Source organism: Oryctolagus cuniculus, chromosome 10, assembly GCF_964237555.1.
Source record: "Oryctolagus cuniculus chromosome 10, mOryCun1.1, whole genome shotgun sequence".
NCBI classification, from domain to species: Eukaryota; Metazoa; Chordata; class Mammalia; order Lagomorpha; family Leporidae; genus Oryctolagus; species Oryctolagus cuniculus.
The window spans coordinates 104,578,040-104,597,073 of NC_091441.1; the positions used below are offsets into that span (position 1 = coordinate 104,578,040).

The 19,034-nt window shown below is 46.3% G+C and overlaps 1 protein-coding gene across 10 annotated transcripts in view; it reads left to right on the forward strand.

Moving 5' to 3' along the window:
• Positions 1-19,034, forward strand: part of ANO10 (anoctamin 10) — a 198,046-nt gene that overhangs the window by 13,279 nt on the left and 165,733 nt on the right. For 8 of the 10 annotated variants that reach the window (XM_051851848.2, XM_070050949.1, XM_070050954.1 and 5 more), the window contains 3 exons: positions 3,014-3,166; positions 10,211-10,408; positions 11,779-11,913. In XM_051851848.2, coding sequence (XP_051707808.1) covers positions 3,028-3,166; positions 10,211-10,408; positions 11,779-11,913 — 472 coding nt within the window. In that variant the 5' untranslated portion in view covers positions 3,014-3,027. Of the gene's footprint in view, positions 1-3,013; positions 3,167-6,416; positions 6,677-10,210; positions 10,409-11,778; positions 11,914-19,034 lie in introns of those variants that run through there. The other 2 variants (XM_070050956.1, XM_070050948.1) reach the window with 2 other exon arrangements.

Sequence of the window (19,034 nt, forward strand, 5' to 3'; positions counted from 1 at the left end):
CTCCATCCGGGTCTCCCCGTGGGTACAGGGGTCATCTGCTGCTGCCTTCTCAGGTGCAGTAGCAGGGAGCTTGATCGAAAGTGGGGAAACCATGAAACCCCAAATGGGGTGCTGGCATTGCTGCTGGTGGCTTAATTTGCCGTACCACAGCGCTGGCCCTAGTTATCTTGAATTTTCTTAGTTTATCTTCAGTAAGAATTGTATGGCAGGCAGTTCAAAATTAAGGTTGGGGCAGGCATTTGGCACAGCCATTAAGATGACACCTGCAATGCTACTTATCCCATATCAGAGTGCCTCGGTTCAAGTTCTAGTTCCATTCCTGATTGCAGCCTCCCGCTAATGCACACCCTGGGAGATAGCAGGTAATGGCTCAAGTACTTGGGTCCCTGCCACTGATATTGGCAGTCTGGATTGAATTCCCAGTCCCTGGTTTGGCCTGGCCCAGGCCTGGCTGTTGCCAGCCTTCACGGAGTGAATCAACAGATGGGAGATCTCTCTTTTTCTCTGTGTCTCTCTGCCTTCCAAATAATAAATGAATGAATGAATAGAATAAAAGTGTTTAACAACCAACAAAATTAAGTTTGTATTTAGTAGGAAAAACAGCAACAAAATTAAGTTTGTATTTAATAGGAAAAACAGAATTTGGGTATTTCTAAAGATTCCTTTTTCTCTAGTGTTTTTTTTTTTTTTTTTTTTTTTTTTTTTTTGACAGGCAGAGTTAGAGAGACAGAGAGAAAGGTCTTCCTTCTGTTGGTTTACCCCCCAAATGGCCGCTATGGCCATTGCGCTGCATCGATCCAAAGCCAGGAGCCAGGTGCTTCCTCCTGGTCTCCCATGTGGGTGCAGGGCCCAAGCACTTGGGCCATCCTCCATTGCACTCCCGGGCCACATCAGAGAGCTGGACTGGAAGAGGAGCAACCGGGACAGAATCCGGCGCCATGACCAGGACTAAAACCTGGGGTGCTGGCACCACAGGCAGAGGATTAGTCTAGTGAGTTGTGGCGCCAGCTCCTTTTTTCTCTAGTTCTAAGCTCTATGAGATGGCAAATTAACTTTTGTGCTTCCTGTGTGCTTACCAAAGTAATTTCATTTGATTTTCTTAATTTTTAAAGTGCAAGTCTTAGGACCATTAGGAGGCTTGAAAGAACATGTGTGTATAGGTACCTGGTGCGGTATCTTGTATGTAGTGAGCGCTGAATAAGGGAGAATTAAAGAGGAGGGGGAAATTCTTGGTCATTTTCTCTTCAGAGAGTGCTTTTGCCCTAATAGATCCTTTTTTCCCAAGATTCTCCGCATTTTCTTTTTATTTTGTGTATTTTCTTTGCTGTTAGGGCTTCGTCCTAGTGTTTGCTGCACACCGTAGTTCATTTATTTTTCTGTTTAGCTTATGTTACTTTTCATAAAGCCTCCCTTAGGTTCTTCATTTTGACTTAATATTTTTAAACTCTAGAATTCTATTAAAATAGTTTTAAGTTCTTAGCTATACTTCTCAATCTTTTGGTTCCTTTACCATGATAAAGTCTTGTCCAGGCGGGCGCTGCGGCTCACTAGGCTAATCCTCCGCCTGTGGCACCGGCACTCCCGGTTCTAGTCCCAGTCGGGGCGCCGGATTCTGTCCTGGTTGCTCCTCTTCCAGTCCAGCTCTCTGCTGTGGCCCAGGAAGGCAGTGGAGGATGGCCCAAGTGCTTGGGCCCTGCACCCGCATGGGAAACCAGGAGAAGCACCTGGCTCCTGGCTTCAGATCAGCACAGTGCGCTGGTCGCGGTGGCCATTGGAGGGTGAACCAACGAAAGGAAGACCTTTCTCTCTGTCTCTCTCCCTCTCACTGTCCATTATGCTTGTCAAAAAAAAAAAAAAAAAAAAAGTCTTGTTCAGTGACCTTTGTTGTTTGGATCTTGTGCATGTTTCTGTTACCTGTGGTTTCTCTTCATTCTCATGCACGTTAGCTTGTCTCCTGATCCTCGGCTTCAGCTCCACTCAGGGCTCCTGGCGCACTGTTGTCTTTAGGGAGTATTCTTTAAGCGGGGGTTTTATCTGACCCTTTTCCTTGGTGTGCTGTGTGCTAACGACAGAGTTGGTGTCTGGTGTCTCTGCGTTGTCCAGGTGTTGTCAGCAGAAGGCTTTGTCCCACCTGCTCATCTGCTGTCTTGGAAGTGGGAGTCTTGGCTTCTGCTTTTTAGTTAAAGTGTCCTGGGGTCAGACTGTGGTTTTGGGGGAGATGATAGCAGCTCTTCTGGCTGAGATGGGTGCCATAGAAAGTTCCACCTAATTACAGTCTGACAATGTGCTCCCCACTAACCTCTTTGTATTTCGCCTAGTCCACTCAGTCCAGCTGTCAGCTTCTGTCGATTTTGCATCTAGTATGTCCTTACTTCTCCCCTGTTACAGTTCAGGCCAGTATCAGCTCTTTCTAGATGATTCTAACGGCCCCGTACTCTAGGCTAACCTCTCTAGGATCTGTAATAGTTCCATACTGAATGTATCTGTGCTTTGCATATGATGAATTAGTGACTCCCATTATTGATTAGACAAAGCCCATTTCCTTGGTAACCAGGGGTCCAAGTTAGATACCAGCTCATGCTTCTTACACGGAGGTAATGCTCCAGCCACACCTGACCCCTTGTATTTCTCTGGACTTGCTGGCTGTTTGTTCATCAACATTTTGTAGGGAAGTACTGTTTTCTCTACTTAGAGCACCGTCCATTGTCAAAAGGCCACACGCTTTGTGAATGCTTTCCTGTTCCTTTCATGTAAGAGGACGTTGTACGCTGCTGCCCTTCGTTTGCTTGGATGTTGCTGGTGCTAGGTTCTGAGCTGCTTACAGCAAGGATTTGTTCTTTCTAAAGTCTGGCTTGTACCTCTTGGTTGAGGCTGTCACATGACCCCTTTGGGTCCTGAGAACTTGGCCGTGGTCTGGGAAGCCAGCGTGAGGTGTGATCAAGAGAAAATGTCAACTGTCCATAGTGTATTTCTCTTTGCTATCGTAACCATGGTTTTTGTTCTAATTTTTTAGCAAGTTTGTCCACGATGAAAGTGACCTTATCAGCCCTGGATACCTCGGAGAGTTCTTTTACACCTTTGGTAGTCATAGAACTTGCTCAGGATGTCAAAGAAGAAACCAAAGAATGGCTGAAGAACAGAATCATTTCTAAAAAGAAGGATGGAGGTGAGTGAAATCGGTGGTACCCAGTGGGTGACCGTGTGTCGCTGTCCCTCAGTCTGTGGGTACTCAGATGCTCATGCTCTGTGTCTAAGACGGCTTCCTATCTTCGAGTAACCTCTGAGCATTCTCCCATATACTCTCAATCATCTTACTTAGATTATTGGATACACTATGAAAGCTGTGCAGATGGTTGTCCTGCATGTCGTGTAGGGAATAATGAAAAGGAGAAAGCTGGTACATGTTCACTGCACGTGCAGTCATTAGAGGCCCAACTACATTTTCCCATCCAAGGTTGGTTACATGCATGGATGTAGAGCACCAACTATTTCAAATACGATTTACAATTCTTATTATGTATCTATATATTTTTAGTAACGTTCTTTGCTCTGCCCTTTATTATCTTCCTTGGCCTCAGAACTAGATCTTAACTCAACATTAGATTGTAAACCTCTATCAGACTCGAGTGGCAGCGTGAGTGGTTTTTTTCACAGCTTTCAACGCACGGCCCAGCACAGTGCTGGGTGCACAGTAGGGGCCTAATAAATATCTGTCACATGAACGAGCAAGTATCTATTGATCGTGCTTCATGTGTCAAGTTTATGGTCCGAGGAAGAGGTAGATGCCGGTGGTCTCTGCCTGCAAAGATTTCGTGGTCGGGATGGAGACACTGATGCCAGGTTGGAGGAATTCAGGCTAGAAGCAAGTGTTAGTGAGAGAGCTGTCACAAAGCAATACCCAGTGCACACAAGGGAATCACTTACATACTTAGTGTAATAGTAAGTGGAAGGGCAGGGTGACACATTGGCAGGGATTTTTGGAGTGGCAAGGGTCTATGCCAAAGCTCAGCCCTCTCTTGAAGAGGCTAAATCTTTTTTTTTTTTTTAATCTATATTCTTTCTGTTGATCTTTTTTTTTTTTTTAGGATTTTATTATTTATTGATTTGACAGGTAGAGTTATAGAGAGAGAGAGGGAGAGACGGAGAGAAAGGTCTTCCTTCTGCTGGTTCACTCCCCAAATGGCCGCAACGGCAGGAGCTGTGCCAATCCGAAGCCAGGAGCCAGGTGCTTCCTCCTGGTCTCCCATGCGGGTGCAGGGGCCCAAGCACCTGGGCCATCCTCCACTGCCCTCCTGGGCCACAGCAGAGAGCTGGATTGGAAGAGGAGCAGCCGTGACTAGAACCAGCGCCCATATGGGATGCTGGCGCCGCAGGTGGAGGATTAACCTACTGTACCATGGCGCTGACCTCAGGGGGCTAGGTCTTAAAAAAAAAAAAAAGGGTGATTGTAGATGGTAGTGCTTGCTTTCTTGCTTGCTTGCTTTTTCTTTTTCTTTCTTTTTTTTTTTTTTTTTTTGGACAGGCAGATTTAGACAGAGAGAGAGACAGAGAGAAAGGTCTTCCTTTTCCGTTGGTTCACCCCCTAGATGGCCTCTACGGCCGGCGTGCTGTGGCTGGCGTGCTGCGGCTGGCATGCTGTGCCGATCCAAAGCCAGGAGCTAGGTGCCTCTTCTTGGTCTCCCATGCGGATGCAGGGCCCAAGGACTTGGGCCATCCTCCACTGCCTTCCCAGGCCACAGCAGAGAGCTGGACTGGAAGAGGGGCAACCGGGACAGAATCCAGAGCCCCAGCCGTACTAGAACCCGGGGTGCCAGCGCCACAGGCGGAGGATTAGCCAAGTGAGCTGTGGTGTCGGTTGGTAGTGAATCAAAGTGGAATTTTTACTTTTTTTCAATCAATGGAACCAAAAGGAAACTTAAAAATAGGAGATTTTGCTTGCTGAAATTTGAGGCATTTTACTGGACTGGGTCTCTTCTCTAGAATGTTTTCTAGAATGTTTCTGAAATGTGTAGTATTTTAGCACAAGAGACTCCATTATATTCCTAGCCTTCTTTTTTGCATTTATAGACATAGGAGAATGAAAAGGTGTGGGGAAGGAGCATCTTTCTCCATGGCTTAGATGAGTAGAAAACAACTTTGCAAAAAGGTGTTCTTGGTTTTCCAGGTAAAGGTGGTAGATTTAGTACTCGTGTTTTCTTCCAGACTATTATTCAAATGATAATAAAAATAACTTAAAGAAATAGATAAAAAATGTAAGTCCACACTGGCAAAGAAGAAAAATTATAATATCAACAAAAATTGGTAGGCTAGAAAGCAGGTGGGTGAGTAGTAATTAACTTCTCAGATTTCAGAAAGCCCTAACTTTGGCTGGCAAGGGCAAAATTTAAGGTCTAATCTGGTTTACACTGCAGAATAATCCAGAAAACTGGGGAACCAGGGACATGGAGGTGGGGGGTGGGGGGAGTTTGGAGATGGAGATAAAAATAATCCCAAGAAGAAGAGAGGGTGGACTAAGGTCTGTTTAAGAAATCATTAGATCTTTGGATTCTTTCATATTCTGCCAGCACTGAGGGAGATTCTCTAGCGCAGGGCAGGTGTGTGTTTTGGCCTGGGGGCTCTTTGCACACTTGGGGCCAGAGAGTGTGTACTGAAAACAAGGTACGAACTGAATTCCATTCCATTTTCCTCCAGCCCACCAGTCCCATACCTAAATCAGTTTCCAAAATATTAGTAGGCAGATTCAAATCATGTAGGAAGCATGTGGAACAGTATTTCTCTGGAGAATATGACCAGCTTAAAACAAAATAACCAAAGCTGCAGACATCAGAGGTTGCCAATGGAAAACTACTTGATCAGACTTTATCTTGCATTAAAGGTGTCACTAATGATTTCCATCTAAGCCCTGGGACTTCCCTTTTAGAGCATCGTTCTTAGACATGAGCATACAACCAAAGGCCACCAGCTGTCGGAGAAAAATCCCTAACATGAATCAGAAAGCTAAGACTAAAGCAACAGATGAAGCGAAAGAAGAAAACCAAAGAGTATACGTCTTGGTTTTCTGAGTTATGGAAAGCTATGACATCTATAAATCAAGAATAGGATATTATTGGGGGCGGGTGCCTGATGCCGACATCCCACATGAGAATGCCTGGGTTTGAGTCCTGGCTCTGCTGTCCTTTCCCGCTTCCTGCTAATGTGCACCATTGGAGGCAGGAGCTGATGGGTCAAGTGCTTGGGTCCCTGCCACCCATGTGGGAGACCTGGGCGGAGTTCCTGGCTCCTGGCTTTGGCTTGGCCCAGCTCTGCCTGTTGCAGGCATTTGGGGAGTGAACTAGTGGATCAAAAATTTCTCCCTCTCTTTCTCTCTTTCAAATAAGTAATAATAAGTACTGTTTACAAAACCCTCCAAGACAGAAGAAAGAAGAGCAGAAAGGTCAAGAATTGAGAAACAAGAGCAGGAAAAACAAAGGACTGGTCCGGAAGGTACACAGCTGGATGAAGGAGGTGTGGAGGGGAACAGAAGAGAGGGGAACAGAGCACTGCAGAGAACACCTGAGAATGGTGCCTGGGGTTTGCAGATTGAGCAGGATCCAGCTCAGTGAATGCATGTGGCTCCTTGTTGACAGAACCCTGGGGACAGAAGAGCTTGAATCAACTAACAGGACAAAGAAAAGAGGTCAGTTATAAAGGAACAAACTTTCCTAACAGAAACATTGGAAGCTGGAAAGCAATGGCATAGCTTTGTTTCTGGCGCAAAGATTTCAGATCTGGAGTTCTCTGCGCCCCCCCACTCCCCCAGCTGTCAACAGGTATGAGGGCAGAGTGAAGGAGTTCTCTAAGGAGGTGATGCTGGTGGGGGCACCTTTCATGTCTGTATCGAGGGCCACAGACAGCTGGCCAAGAGCTCAGGGAGTTGCTACAAGTGATAAAGCAAGGCAGTTAGCAACTTCTGGGAAAATGGAAAATGAAGCAAAAAATTCATAGCTTAGCCAGAAGCAGTATTTGCAGTCATAATGCAAGTTCTGATCCTTGCTGACACAGAAAGGCTGATTTAACTTGCTGTAAGAATGGGGTGATGGGAATGGCGGCCAGAAATGGTGAAGGGGGCCATGTAGGTCTTCCTCTCCCAAGGCTTACGGCTTAAGGATGAAAAAAATGCTCATGGCTCTGTCAGCGTGTTGCCTGGGGACGTGAAATACCAGAGGAATCACATGAACAAATTGGGAAGTCATAGCCCCTTATTAAAGTATCTTCAGGTGAGTGAGAAGATACTGAAAGTGTTGTGTTTGTTTTAAAGATTTATTTTTTTGACAGGCAGAGATAGGCAGAGAGACAGAAAAGAGAAAGGTCTTCCATCACTGGTTCACTCCCCAGATGGCCACAACGGCCGGAGCTGCGCCAGTCTGAAGCCAGGAGCTTCTTTCAGGTCTCCCATGTGGGTGCAGAGGCCCAAGCATTTGGGCCATCTTGTACTGCGTTCCCAGGCACATTAGCAGGGAGCTGAATCAGAAATGGGGCAGCCTGGACTCGAACCAGTGCCCAGATAGGATGCTGGCATCTTTGTGCTCACATTCACTGTCTGTTTGAGTCTAACAAGCAAGAGATGCCAAGATAGAATTTGATGCCCAGGAGGTACACAGGGGAACCTTTGTCATGAGATCATGGTGAGTTAGGCACAGAGTGCCTTCCGGCTTGCTTAGAAGGTCGGGATCACTGTTGTCCTGTGAAGGACACCCATGTTGCATGGCAATGGCCTTGTTCCGGGGGAACCTCCATCCATGCTCAGCCAATGCCAGAAGCTTGGCCTGGGTTTGAGGGTTGGCACCCAGCGGCATGGCAGGAGGCGCCTGTAGCCAACCTTGCTCCTCAGAGATTTTGAAAGGAGAGCTGAGCAGAGCAGGGCACCTTCTTGGTCACTGACTCACCACCCTATTTGTTGATCGAATTTTTCATCTGCACAGTAGGAAGAATGAAAAATAGCATGTTGGTGTAGTTTTATTTTCTGTAAATTGAATACACTTGTTATTAAAACCTTTAGTACCTCAAATGTGAATTACCCTGCCAAAGGTATCGTAATACATTAAGCTTAATACATTGATCCATTAGGTAAGTGAAATATTAACTCTGCTCATTATGCTGTTACCATCTGTCTTACTCCATTTTCTGTTCTTTTACAAAATACCTGAGTTGTGTACTTTATAAAGGAAAGAGATTTATGTACTCACAGTTGAGGAGATCCATGAGCATGCTTCCAGCATCTGTCTAGCTGTGGTGAGGGCCTGTGGCTACTTTTTTTTTTTTTTTCAGATTTATTTATTTATTTGAGAGGCAGAGTTACAGACAGAAGGGGAGACAGAGAGGGCTTCTGTCTGCTGATTCACTCCCCAAAAGGCCACAATGGCTAGAGCTGGGCCTATCCGAAACCAGGAGCCGGAAGCTGCTTCCTGGTCTCCCACATGATGCAGGGACTCAAGGACTTGGGCCATCTTCTAGTGCTTTCCCAGGCCATAGCTGAGAGCTGCATCACAGGTGGAGCATCTGGGACACAGACCGGCGCCCACGTGAGATGCCGGCACTGCTGGCAGAGGATTAGCCTACCGTGGTGTGGCTAGTTTTAACCCACATGGGGATGGCATCCTGGTGGCAGTGTGTGTGAGAGGGAGAGTTCATGTATTGAGACTGGAGGCCGGAGAGACGTGAGAGGCCAGACTCTTCTTAGGATACTCAACCTGCTCAGGGGCTAATTGGGGTTCTGCAAGACCTAAATTAATGCTTTGCAGGGGTAGCTCCCACCTAGGCCCCACCTCTTCCACTTTCCACCACCATAACACTCCCACACTGGGGACCAAGCTTCCAGTACGTGAACCCTTTCAGGGTGCATTCAAGCCATATTTCAGTAACAGCGCCATGTGATGAGTGTAATTCCTGTCTGTCATTTCTGGAGGGTAAATAGTAAAATAAATTTACATATTTGATATAGCTCAAAATAAATTATATGCAAATCTTTTTTTGTAATCTTTTAAGTAGTAATTGCATATACGATATCAAACCATGGCATCTACTTTGAATGACTTGGGAACTTATTTTAGAAAAATACCATTAAACTTAGCTAAAAAAGGCAGCATTTGGCCTGGTGGTTAAGACCAGCATCCCATATTGGAGTACCTGGGTTCCACTTCCAGCTCCCGACTCCAGCTTCCTGCTGATGGCCCACAGGGGGAGGCAATGGTGATGGCTCAAGTAATTGTGTCCTTGCCACCTTCGTGGGAGACCCAGATTTAGTTCTTATGTCCTGGTTTCATGTTGGGCTAGCTCCAGCTATTTTGGGCACTAAGTGTACCAGCAGATGGGAGCTCACTCCCTGTCTCATAAACAAGCAAACAAACAAACAAAACCTTGGGGCCTGCGCTGTGGCGCAGTGAGTTAACACCCTGGCCTGAAGCGCCGGCGTCCTGTATGGGCACCAGTTTGAGACCTAGCTGCTCTACCCCCGATCCAGCTCTTTGCTATGGTCTGGGAAAGCAGTAGAAGATGGCCCAAGTCCTTGAACCCCTGCACTCATGTGGGACACCTGGAGGAAGCTCCTGGCTCCTGGCTTCAGATTGGCACAGCTCCAGCTTTTGCTGCCAACTGGGGAGTGAACCATCAGATAGAAGACCTTTGTCTCTGTCTGTCTGTCTGTCTGTCTGTCTCTCTCTCTCTCTCTCTCTCTCTCTCTCTGTGTGTGTGTGTGTGTAACTCTGACTTCCAAATAAATAAATAAATCTTAAAAAAAAGGAAAACCTATTTTAATGTGGGAGATTATGGGATAAGTCATTGGAAAGTTCTGTTGCACTTTCCTCTTTGATAGTTAACATTCACAGCATTTGATGCAGTCCATGTAATGATATTACACGTGTGGCTTTTCTTGCAGAAATATTTTAATTAATTTGGTTAAATTTCGATCTGTTATGTTTATGTTAGCTAACTGAATCCTTTCGCAGTTTGATGCCCCGAGCTAATAAATGTTAGATTTGTGCATCCATTTCTCATTTGAGCAAATGGCAAGCCTGTTACTGCTGCATTTTCCAGTTGTTGCATTTATTTAAAAACCGCCATCCCCAATGTATACTTCCTTTTTGCTTGGATCCAGAACCTTAAATCTGTTTGGAAGGTACTCATTGTGGAAACTTTGGCCTCTAAGCTGGTGCTCCTCTTTGTGTTTTTGTAGGTGCTCAGCTGTTGTTTAGGCCCTTGTTAAATAAGTATGAGAAAGAAACGCTGGAAAACCAGAACTTGTATCTTGTGGGTGCCTCCAGGATTAGGCTGTTGCTGGGGGCAGAAGCCGTGGGGCTGGTGAAAGAGTGCAATGATGACGCCATGCGAGCCTTCACGTACGGAACGCGGCAGAACTTCAAAGGTTTCCATGGTAAGGCCCGCGGGTTTCTGTTTCTATCAGACTTCCTGTTGATACAGAAAGTCTATGTGAAATACGTCGGGGGTCAGCACACAGTTTGAACAAAGGACCCAGTAGTAAATGGGCTCTGGGGACCATGTGGTCTCCGTTGCATTGGCTCAGTACTGTCAGTAAGGAGCAGTCCTAGTGCATCAGTTAGTGGGTGAGGTTGTGTTTCCGTGATGCAGCTCGGGCCCGTGGGCCAGCAGGATGGTCGCGTGTCACAGTCTGCATCCCGCCAGGAAGCTCGCAGTTAATGATGGGCCAGAAGTGGCCATGATGAGCAGTAGGAGACAGCCCATCTGGGAGCAGCCCTGACGGCCAGCAGCTTTTATGCAAAGGGAATTGTGCTGGAAAAAGGAAGGATTAAAGTCATTAGGAAGTGTATCAGGGGCCCGCCCATCAAGGATGGCAGAAGAGTCACAGCCTTTGTTACTGGATTTGGGTGAAAAGGGCAAAGTGTTGGTGACTTGGTGGGGTCCACTTGAAGGTTGTCACAGGAGCCAGTGTGTCTGTTTTGGCCTTGTGAAAAGGCAGGAAGGAGAGACCAACATCTTAAGTTATTGTTGTTGTTGTTGTTATTATGTGCCCTAGGCATCAGGCAGCTCTGGCCACCAACACAGGTCAAGCTAGGATGACAATATCATACATTATGGGAAAAACACTTTAGTAATAAGTTTCGTATGCCACACACACACAAAATCCCAAACAAGCAAAACAGCACATGGCAGGCCACATTTGGCCCACGGGCTCTTCTTGCCACTGCTGGAGTAGCAGAACACACATTAGAAGGATGCATGTGGCTTAGATGAATTACTGCAGTCTGATTCTGACCATGGTGAGTACTCATTGGCTTATAGGAGGATAGGAGGAAACACGCTAGAGGGGTCCTCTAGAAACCTCAGTGCCTGCCTGCTCTGCTCCGCTGGATGTGGCAGTGCCGTGAATTCCGTTCAGGCTCCGAGCGAGTTCCAGAAGAGAAGCTTTGCTTTTTCTTTTTATTTTTTTTAGCAAGAACCGAGGAAGGCAGGGCCGCTGTGGTGTCATACTGCCACTTCACTGGTGGTACACGAGGTCAAGCAGGGGTACGTTGGTTGAGTGTTTGTACCGTGCTGTGTCCTAACTGTGAAGAAGACTGAAGATTTGTGTGATGGGATGGCCTGATGTTTTTTTAATCCTTATAAAATATGTAAAGAGTTTTATGTTGTATTTAATTTACCAGTTTTATGATTACTTGCATTTATTGGCTATATCATGTGCATGATCTTCAGTGATGAGAATATTTCTTAATTTTGCTATAATTATTACTGAGAAAATAACTGGAAGTTTTTGTCTTATTTTAGAAAACAATGATGATTTCCTCACAATGGCAGAATGTCAGTTCATTATCAAGCACGAACTTGAAAATCTGAGAGCTAAAGATGAAAACATGATCCCTGGTTATCCCCAGGCAAAGTTGTACCCAGGAAAATCACTATGTAAGTCATTCTATCAATCGGTTTCATTAAGACGCACGTTCATGCAACTATTGTTTTCTTAACAGACATAAATAGCAAATTATGGAGACTTCTAGAAAGCTTACACAATTTGGCAGTAGCTTATTTTTTTATGACAGGAGCGTGTCTTTTGCTCTTTCAGCCTCCTTACATTGCACCTGTAAATCAATGCGTTTGCTTTGTGTGGTTCTCTGCTTCCTAATTATCAAGGCCTCGCAGCATTCAGTGAGCTTAAAGCTCAGTGTGAACATGCACGCAGTTCCAGTAGGAGCGGTTAGGTTGTGCCTGAACGTGTGCTGTAATGAAACCTCGGTGGAGGAGGGGCGTGAGCATTAGCAGTGACCCTTGCCTGGACCCTCTGTCCGTTCTCTGTGATCTCACTGAGTAGGAACACATGCAAACAAGAAAAAGCTCCGGATTTACAAAGTGACAAAGTACCTGAATGCAGATGAGCTATTTGCATTTTTCTGATTTCCTGTAATTCTGTTTTAATGAGAAGGCTAGTTTGCAGAATGAAAGAGTGTGCTGTGTACTCTTTTGATCCAGTTTACATCAAACCCGGCTAAGTAACAAGGCCTTGGAGCAGCTGAATATGCTTCTGCGTCCTCAGTCTGATTTGCTCTAATGTCAGTGGAATGCACTCCTCTGACCGCCCCCAGGGCAGCTTTCCAAGAACCAGTGCACATTCACTCCCCCCCCCCAACCCCCCCCCATCAAACTTTGGAGTTTGCTCAGAGCAAGATCCAATCAACAATCATGCGTCTTGTTTGCTTATTATCTCTAAATCTCTTAATATAAAACCATTTCTCTTTGGCATTCCCCTCCCCCCAACATGACATGGCCTTGCCTGAAGAGACCAGGCTGTCTGCCCCATAGGTTGCTTCAGAGCCTGGGTTTTCAGAGTGCTACCTGCTTGTCCCTCTGTTCCTTGCCTTTCCCGTCTCCGGGATGTTTTGGCCAAGCATGCATCACAGCTGATGCTGTGTCTTCTCTGGCTGTCTGAGGTCCTCAGCCCTGAGGGGTAGCAGGAGGACTTCTGAGATGTTCTTTTCTTTGTCTTGAAAGTCTTCTAACTTCCTGTCCTGTGGTGAGTATTGGGACTTCCTTTGATGGGATTTTCCCAAATTTGAATCTTCCCTTTTCTGCCTTTGTGTTTTTTGGAGTATTTTCTTAAGTATTTTTTTTTTAAAGATTTTATTTTTTAGATAAGTTGTTTATTTTCACTTTTTAATAGGAGCTCCTTTCTTTTTTTCTAAAGCAACCTGCAGCATTGATTCTCGCCCATTCTGAACTATACTCAGGATGCTGGCGAGAGCAGGGCTCATAGTCTGTTCCTTAGGCGTTGAAAGTCCTCTTTCCAGTTGATAGGACCTTTGGCAGGAAGATGCTTCCCCCATGCATCTTTCACATCTGTTTTCTATTTTTGTCAACTGAAAAGCTAATAGATGTCTATGATAAAAAATCAAACATAGAAAAATTGAGATAATACCAAGTCTTAACCCACATCTCCAAGTCCCCCTTACTGTTCTTTTTATTTTTTGAAAGATTTATTTATTTATTTGGAAGAGTTACACACAGAGAGAAGGAGAGGCAGAGGCAGAGAGAGAGAAAGAGGCCTTCCATACACTGGTTCACTCCCCAGTTGGCCACAACGGCTGGAGCTATGCCCCGATCCGAAGCCAGGAGCCAGGAGCTTCTTCCAGGTCTCCCACGTGGGTGCAGGGGCCCAAGGACTTGGACCATCTTCTACTGCCTTCCCAGCCCATAGCAGAAAGCTGGATCGAAGTGGAGCAGCCAGGACTCGAACTGGCGCCCGTATGGAATGCAATGCCAGCACCGCAGCCAGAGGCTTTACCCACTACTCCACAGTGGCAGCCCCTACCATTCTTTTATACCCTGGGAGAAATACTGTCCAAGAGAACACATGTCCAAACAGATAGTCATAGGCAGAACATAGCATTTTGGACCTTGCTTTTTTAACTTAGTGGGTATGTTTTGGTCATCATTTTAGATGACCATGTTAGATTTAACCCTTTTTATCTTGGTTATATGGGTGTCATCCTACTTATGAACATTTACTTTTTTTCCTCTTAAAATTTTTGAAAATTACAAACAAAGTAGGGGAGCTCTGAGAAGTCCGAGTGGCTTAGCGGACATTTCATTAGGTGCAGGTATTTCCAGATTCTCCCCTGCAGGGACTCCTTCAGTTTATCAAGGGAAGTCTTGCTGTGTTGGAGCACTGAGTCTGATGTTGGCTTTTATCATATTTAGAAAGTGTCTGTTTCCTCTACTTTATGAAGAATATTTTTGTGTGCCTGTAAATTTTATCAAATACTTTTCTAGTAGCATCCATGAAGGTTATGTTTTGATATTACCAATATAGAAAGCAATGTTAATTTGAGGGTACTTCAAAAAGTTCATGGAAAAGTGAAACTGAAAAGTATGTTTATTTTTGGTGCAAACATTGTGAACTCCTGCATAGTTTTTTTCATAGTACAGTTTTCCATGAGCATTCTTCTTTAATCTTAGAGTTTTACTTTCCAGCTAAATTCCATTTATACTCTTATTTTTTGCATCAAAATTGATGTGATGTGAATATTTAGATTTGTAGTATTTGACAATTTATTTCTATTACTTGTATGTTATTGCATATAGTTCTTGTATCCTTTCTACTGTTTTCTTAATCTTTAATAGCCCTAGCAGTTTACCAAACCTGTGAGTATTTCATTATGTTTCTGCCAATTTGCTCTTTGTCTTGTGCTATCTTTTTATGAATTTTCTTAAAGATTTACTTATTTACTTGAAAGGCAAAGTTAAACAGGGAGAGAAAGTAATCTTGGATCTGCTAGTTCACTCCCCAGATGACTGCAATGGCCAGGGTTGTGCCAGGCCAAAGCCAGGAGCTGCCTCTGCAGGGGCCGAATCACTTGGGCCATCTGCTGCTTTCCCAGGTGCATTAGCAGGGAGCTGGATTAGAAGTGGAGCAGCCTGGCTCAAACTAATGCCCATATGCAATGCCTGTGCTGCAAGCAGTAGCTTAACCTACTCTGCCACAGTGCTGGCCCTTGTTTTTTGGATTTTACAGCTATGTTATTGACTGCATAAAGACTTTGGGTTGATTTTAATTATAGATTGTATCTTTGTATCATTATGAAGTATTCTTCATTTTGTTTAAAGAGCAAACAAAGGAGGGGTGCAGTGAGGGATAGTCCTTGTTGACAGAAACCTTGTCCTACCAGCAGCAAAGCTACTTCTGTTACGGCCTCAGGACAGGAGCCTGCCTACCTGTACACCCAAGAGAAATCCATTAACGTCTTGCTTCTGCGTTTTCATGCGGTGGAAAATTTCTCTCTGAAGCAGTGGTGTCAGTTGGAAAACTGCTTGATGGTCTCCCCTGATGAAGGTGCACACTCACTCTTTCCTGTGCCCTCGCCACACCCAAGAGGCTGTAGCTGGGCCTTCACCTGATCTGATCGGTGCAGAGAAACAGGAAGAAATGGGGTGGTGACTTTAGCAACCAGGACAGTGCCCCAGTCTGACATACGTTTTATATGTCATGCCTTGCTGTCTGAAAACATGCTTTCTTGCTAACAAATTTAAAAATTTTGGAGGGGCCGGTGCTGTGGCATGGTAGCTAAGCCTCCGCCTGCAGTGCTGGCATCCCATATGGGTGCTGGTTTGAGTCTCAGCTGCTCGACTTCCAATCCAGCTCTCTGCTATGGCCTGGGAAAACAGTGGAAGATGGCCCAAATGCTTGGGCCCCTGCACCTGCATGGGAGACTGGGAAGAAGCTCCTGGCTTCAGATTGGCTGATCTCTGGCCATTGGGGCCATTTGAGGAATGAACCAGTGGATGGAAGACCTCTCAGTCTGTCTCTCCTTCTCTCTTTCCCTAACTCTGGGAATGGCACCAAGCAACTGCTTAAACATAGAGTGTGGAAATTTTAGTTACAAATGATGGCAGAAAGATTCCTCCAGCCTGTTCTTATTCATGACACTGAATTTTAAGCAAAGCAAGCAAGACACTTAAGAAGAAACCTCTGTCCCTGGGGAAAGTAAGAAAACAAAGTAAATGCCCAAGTCACATACTCTGAAAGTAGGCCTTGAAAATCTGCCCAGGCTACTCAGGCCTGCTTGCCCTGCAAATCTGGAGCAGGAGGCAGGATGCTCCTGAACAGTGAGGAGTGGGAATCTACTGTCCTGCCCCAAACAGGATGTGTGTGGGCCCCTGGGTCTCTTCTTCCCCCTGCCTGGCACCACAGCCACCAAGGCCGGAGGCCGCAAGGGCGGGGCTGCTGTGTGGGAAGCTGAAGCTGACCGGAACTAGCTGTGGCTCTGTGTTTCCTGGTTAGTTGTCCAAAGGCAGGTGTGGATGGCCACCCCAACATAAACTTCTGCAAGAGCAGGGCTCCCCTGAAGCTCTATGTGGTGCGTAGGGCCACTCGGTACAAGCTCATTGATAAGCAAGACCTTTCTCTCCCTTCCTTCCTTCCTTCTTCCCTTCCCTTCCCTTCCCTTCCCTTCCCTTCCCTTCCCTTCCCTTCCCTTCCCTTCCCTTCCCTTCCCTTCCCTTCCCTTCGCTTCGCTTCCTCCCTTCCTCCCTTCCTCCCTCCCTCCCTCCCTCCTTCCTTCCCTCCTTCTTTCCTTCCTTCCTTCCTTCCTTCCTTATTTATTTATTTATTTATTTATTTATTTATTTGAAAGGCAGTTAGAGCCAGAGCCAGAGATCTGCTATGCACTGGTATACTGCCCAAATGGCCGCAGTATCTAGGGCTGGGCTGATCCGAAGTTAGGAGCCAGGAGCTTCTTCCAGGTCTCCCTTGTGGATGCAGGGGCCGAAGCACTTGGGCCACCTTCTGCTGTTTTCCCAGGCCATTAGCAAGGAGCTGGATTGGAAGTGGAGTATCCAGGATTTGTACTGGAAGCTAGGCAGGATCTGAGCTGTGTGCCACCACTTTTCCTGCCAAAGGCCCCCAGAAACTTTCTCACCCTGGAAAGAATTGAGGTTCATTAAAAAATAAGTGACACTTGGGGCTGGTGCTGTGGCACAGCAGGTTAAAGCCCCAGCCTGCAGCACCCGCATCCCATGAGGGTGCCAGTTCTAGTCCTGGCTGCTCCTCTTCTGATCCAGCTTTCTGCTATGGCCTGGGAAAGCAGTAGAAGATGGCCCAAGTCCTTGGGCCCCTGCACCCACGTGGGAGACCTGGAAGAAGCTCCTGTCTCCTGGCTTTGAATCAGCTCAGCTCTGGCCATTGTGGCCATCTGGGGAGTGAACCAGCAGAATGGAAGACCTCGCTTTCTTTCTCTATCTCTGGCTCTACTTTTTTCTATAACTCCTCTGTCTTTCAAAATAAATAATTCTTGAGCCGGCGCCGTGGCTCAATAGGCTAATCCTCCACCTTGCGGCGCCGGCACACCGGGTTCTAGTCCCGGTTGGGGTGCCGGATTCTGTCCCGGTTGCCCCTCTTCCAGGCCAGCTCTCTGCTATGGCCAGGGAGTGCAGTGGAGGATGGCCCAGGTGCTTGGGCCCTGCACCCCATGGGAGACCAGGAAAAGCACCTGGCTCCTGGCTCCTGCCAGGATCAGCGCGGTGCGCCGGCTGCAGCGGCGGCCATTGGAGGGTGAACCAGCGGCAAAGGAAGACCTTTCTCTCTCTGTCTCTCTCTCACTGTCCACTCTGCCTGTCAAAAAAAAAAAAAAAAAAAAAAAAAAAAAAATTCTTAAAAAAAAAAAGTGATGCTCCCGAAGAAACTGGCGTAGAGCTCTGCAAACCTGCTACAAAGAGAGCCAGAAATAGTAAAAGGAGGAAAAAGAGAAAGAAAGGACAAAAACAATAGGCAGACCAGAAACACAGCCCCGAGTGACAGCATTGAGCCCCGTGCACTCCCTTAGCACTCGCCTGTGACTGCTCAGTGGCCGTAAGGGTGCTGACCCCAGTACTTGACGAGACGTGGTTCAAGTACTCCTGAAGAAAGGAACCCGGTGTACGTTGCTTCTTTCTTTAAATAGGCCCCCACAGCATCCTGCTCTCCTTCCGAGTAATTACGGTCTTAGCTGACGAGAGAAGCTTGAAGGATTAAAAAAAAAAAAAGACCTCTATTTTTAGAAAGAAGCTGAAACCAGAACCCTGCTTTTGGCATGGACGGTGAGAGCAGCCAGTCATTTAGGGCCTGCAAGCTTTGTGTTTGCTCCGAGTCCTTGGTTCATGGGCTTATTTTTAGGCTTTGCTTGAAAACAGAATCATGGAGCAGAGTCACCTTTGTCAAAAGAACTCAGCAAAAGTAAAATAATAATTGGGATGCCGTAAGTCAGTTCAAAATTCGAACCGTGGTGCAGTCAGTGAGAAGGATAGGACTTAGGAGGAGGGAAGAGCGAGCCTGCCTGAGCGGCCCCCAGTGAGCCGTGAGAATCTGGGCAGTGATGGGGAATGCACTTGAACTCCAGTTAGCTGCAGAACAGGCCACGGAAACCCTGGGCAAGAAAGACACGAATAGTGTGTTGGATAGCGCTGAGGCTGATGTAACCCCAACCGTATGTCTTTTTTACCCTAACTCCTGATACTTGGAGCGCAAAGCTTTAACAGAGGTTAAGAAGGAAGGTTTCCCTTCAGTCCTCGCCTCCAGACACTGCCTTCCTCACCATCACTCACTCAACGAGGCTTGATCCTAAGAGCCAGATGCTAAGAATTAAGTTTCAGACCCAGACTGTTTGCATAGGTAGTGTCGGATATCTCCTCCCCGTCTTGTGTTTTCATTTCTGAGAGGTTAGGTCTGCCTTTCGGTTATTCTGAAGATCTGACGATGGGGTCCCGACCGGAGTGCGCCCATTTCTCTGTGCTAAGTGTAGCCTTTCCGCACTGGAAGCTGACGTGGTGTTTCCCCTCCGTTCCTGATGTTTACCTGCTAGTGCTCGTGGAGGGGTCTCAGGTGTGATTTTCCTATCACTGGCTTAGGTGACAGGGAGCTAGGAGGTAAGGGTTGGGCTGACCTCAAGAAGCTCAAAGCTTACCAGTGGATGACAATAGCAAAGTTAAACAACTCACAAAGGCAAAGCATCCTTTCTTGATGCACACTCCATCTTACAAGGAGCCTGGTCTTTGGTAGG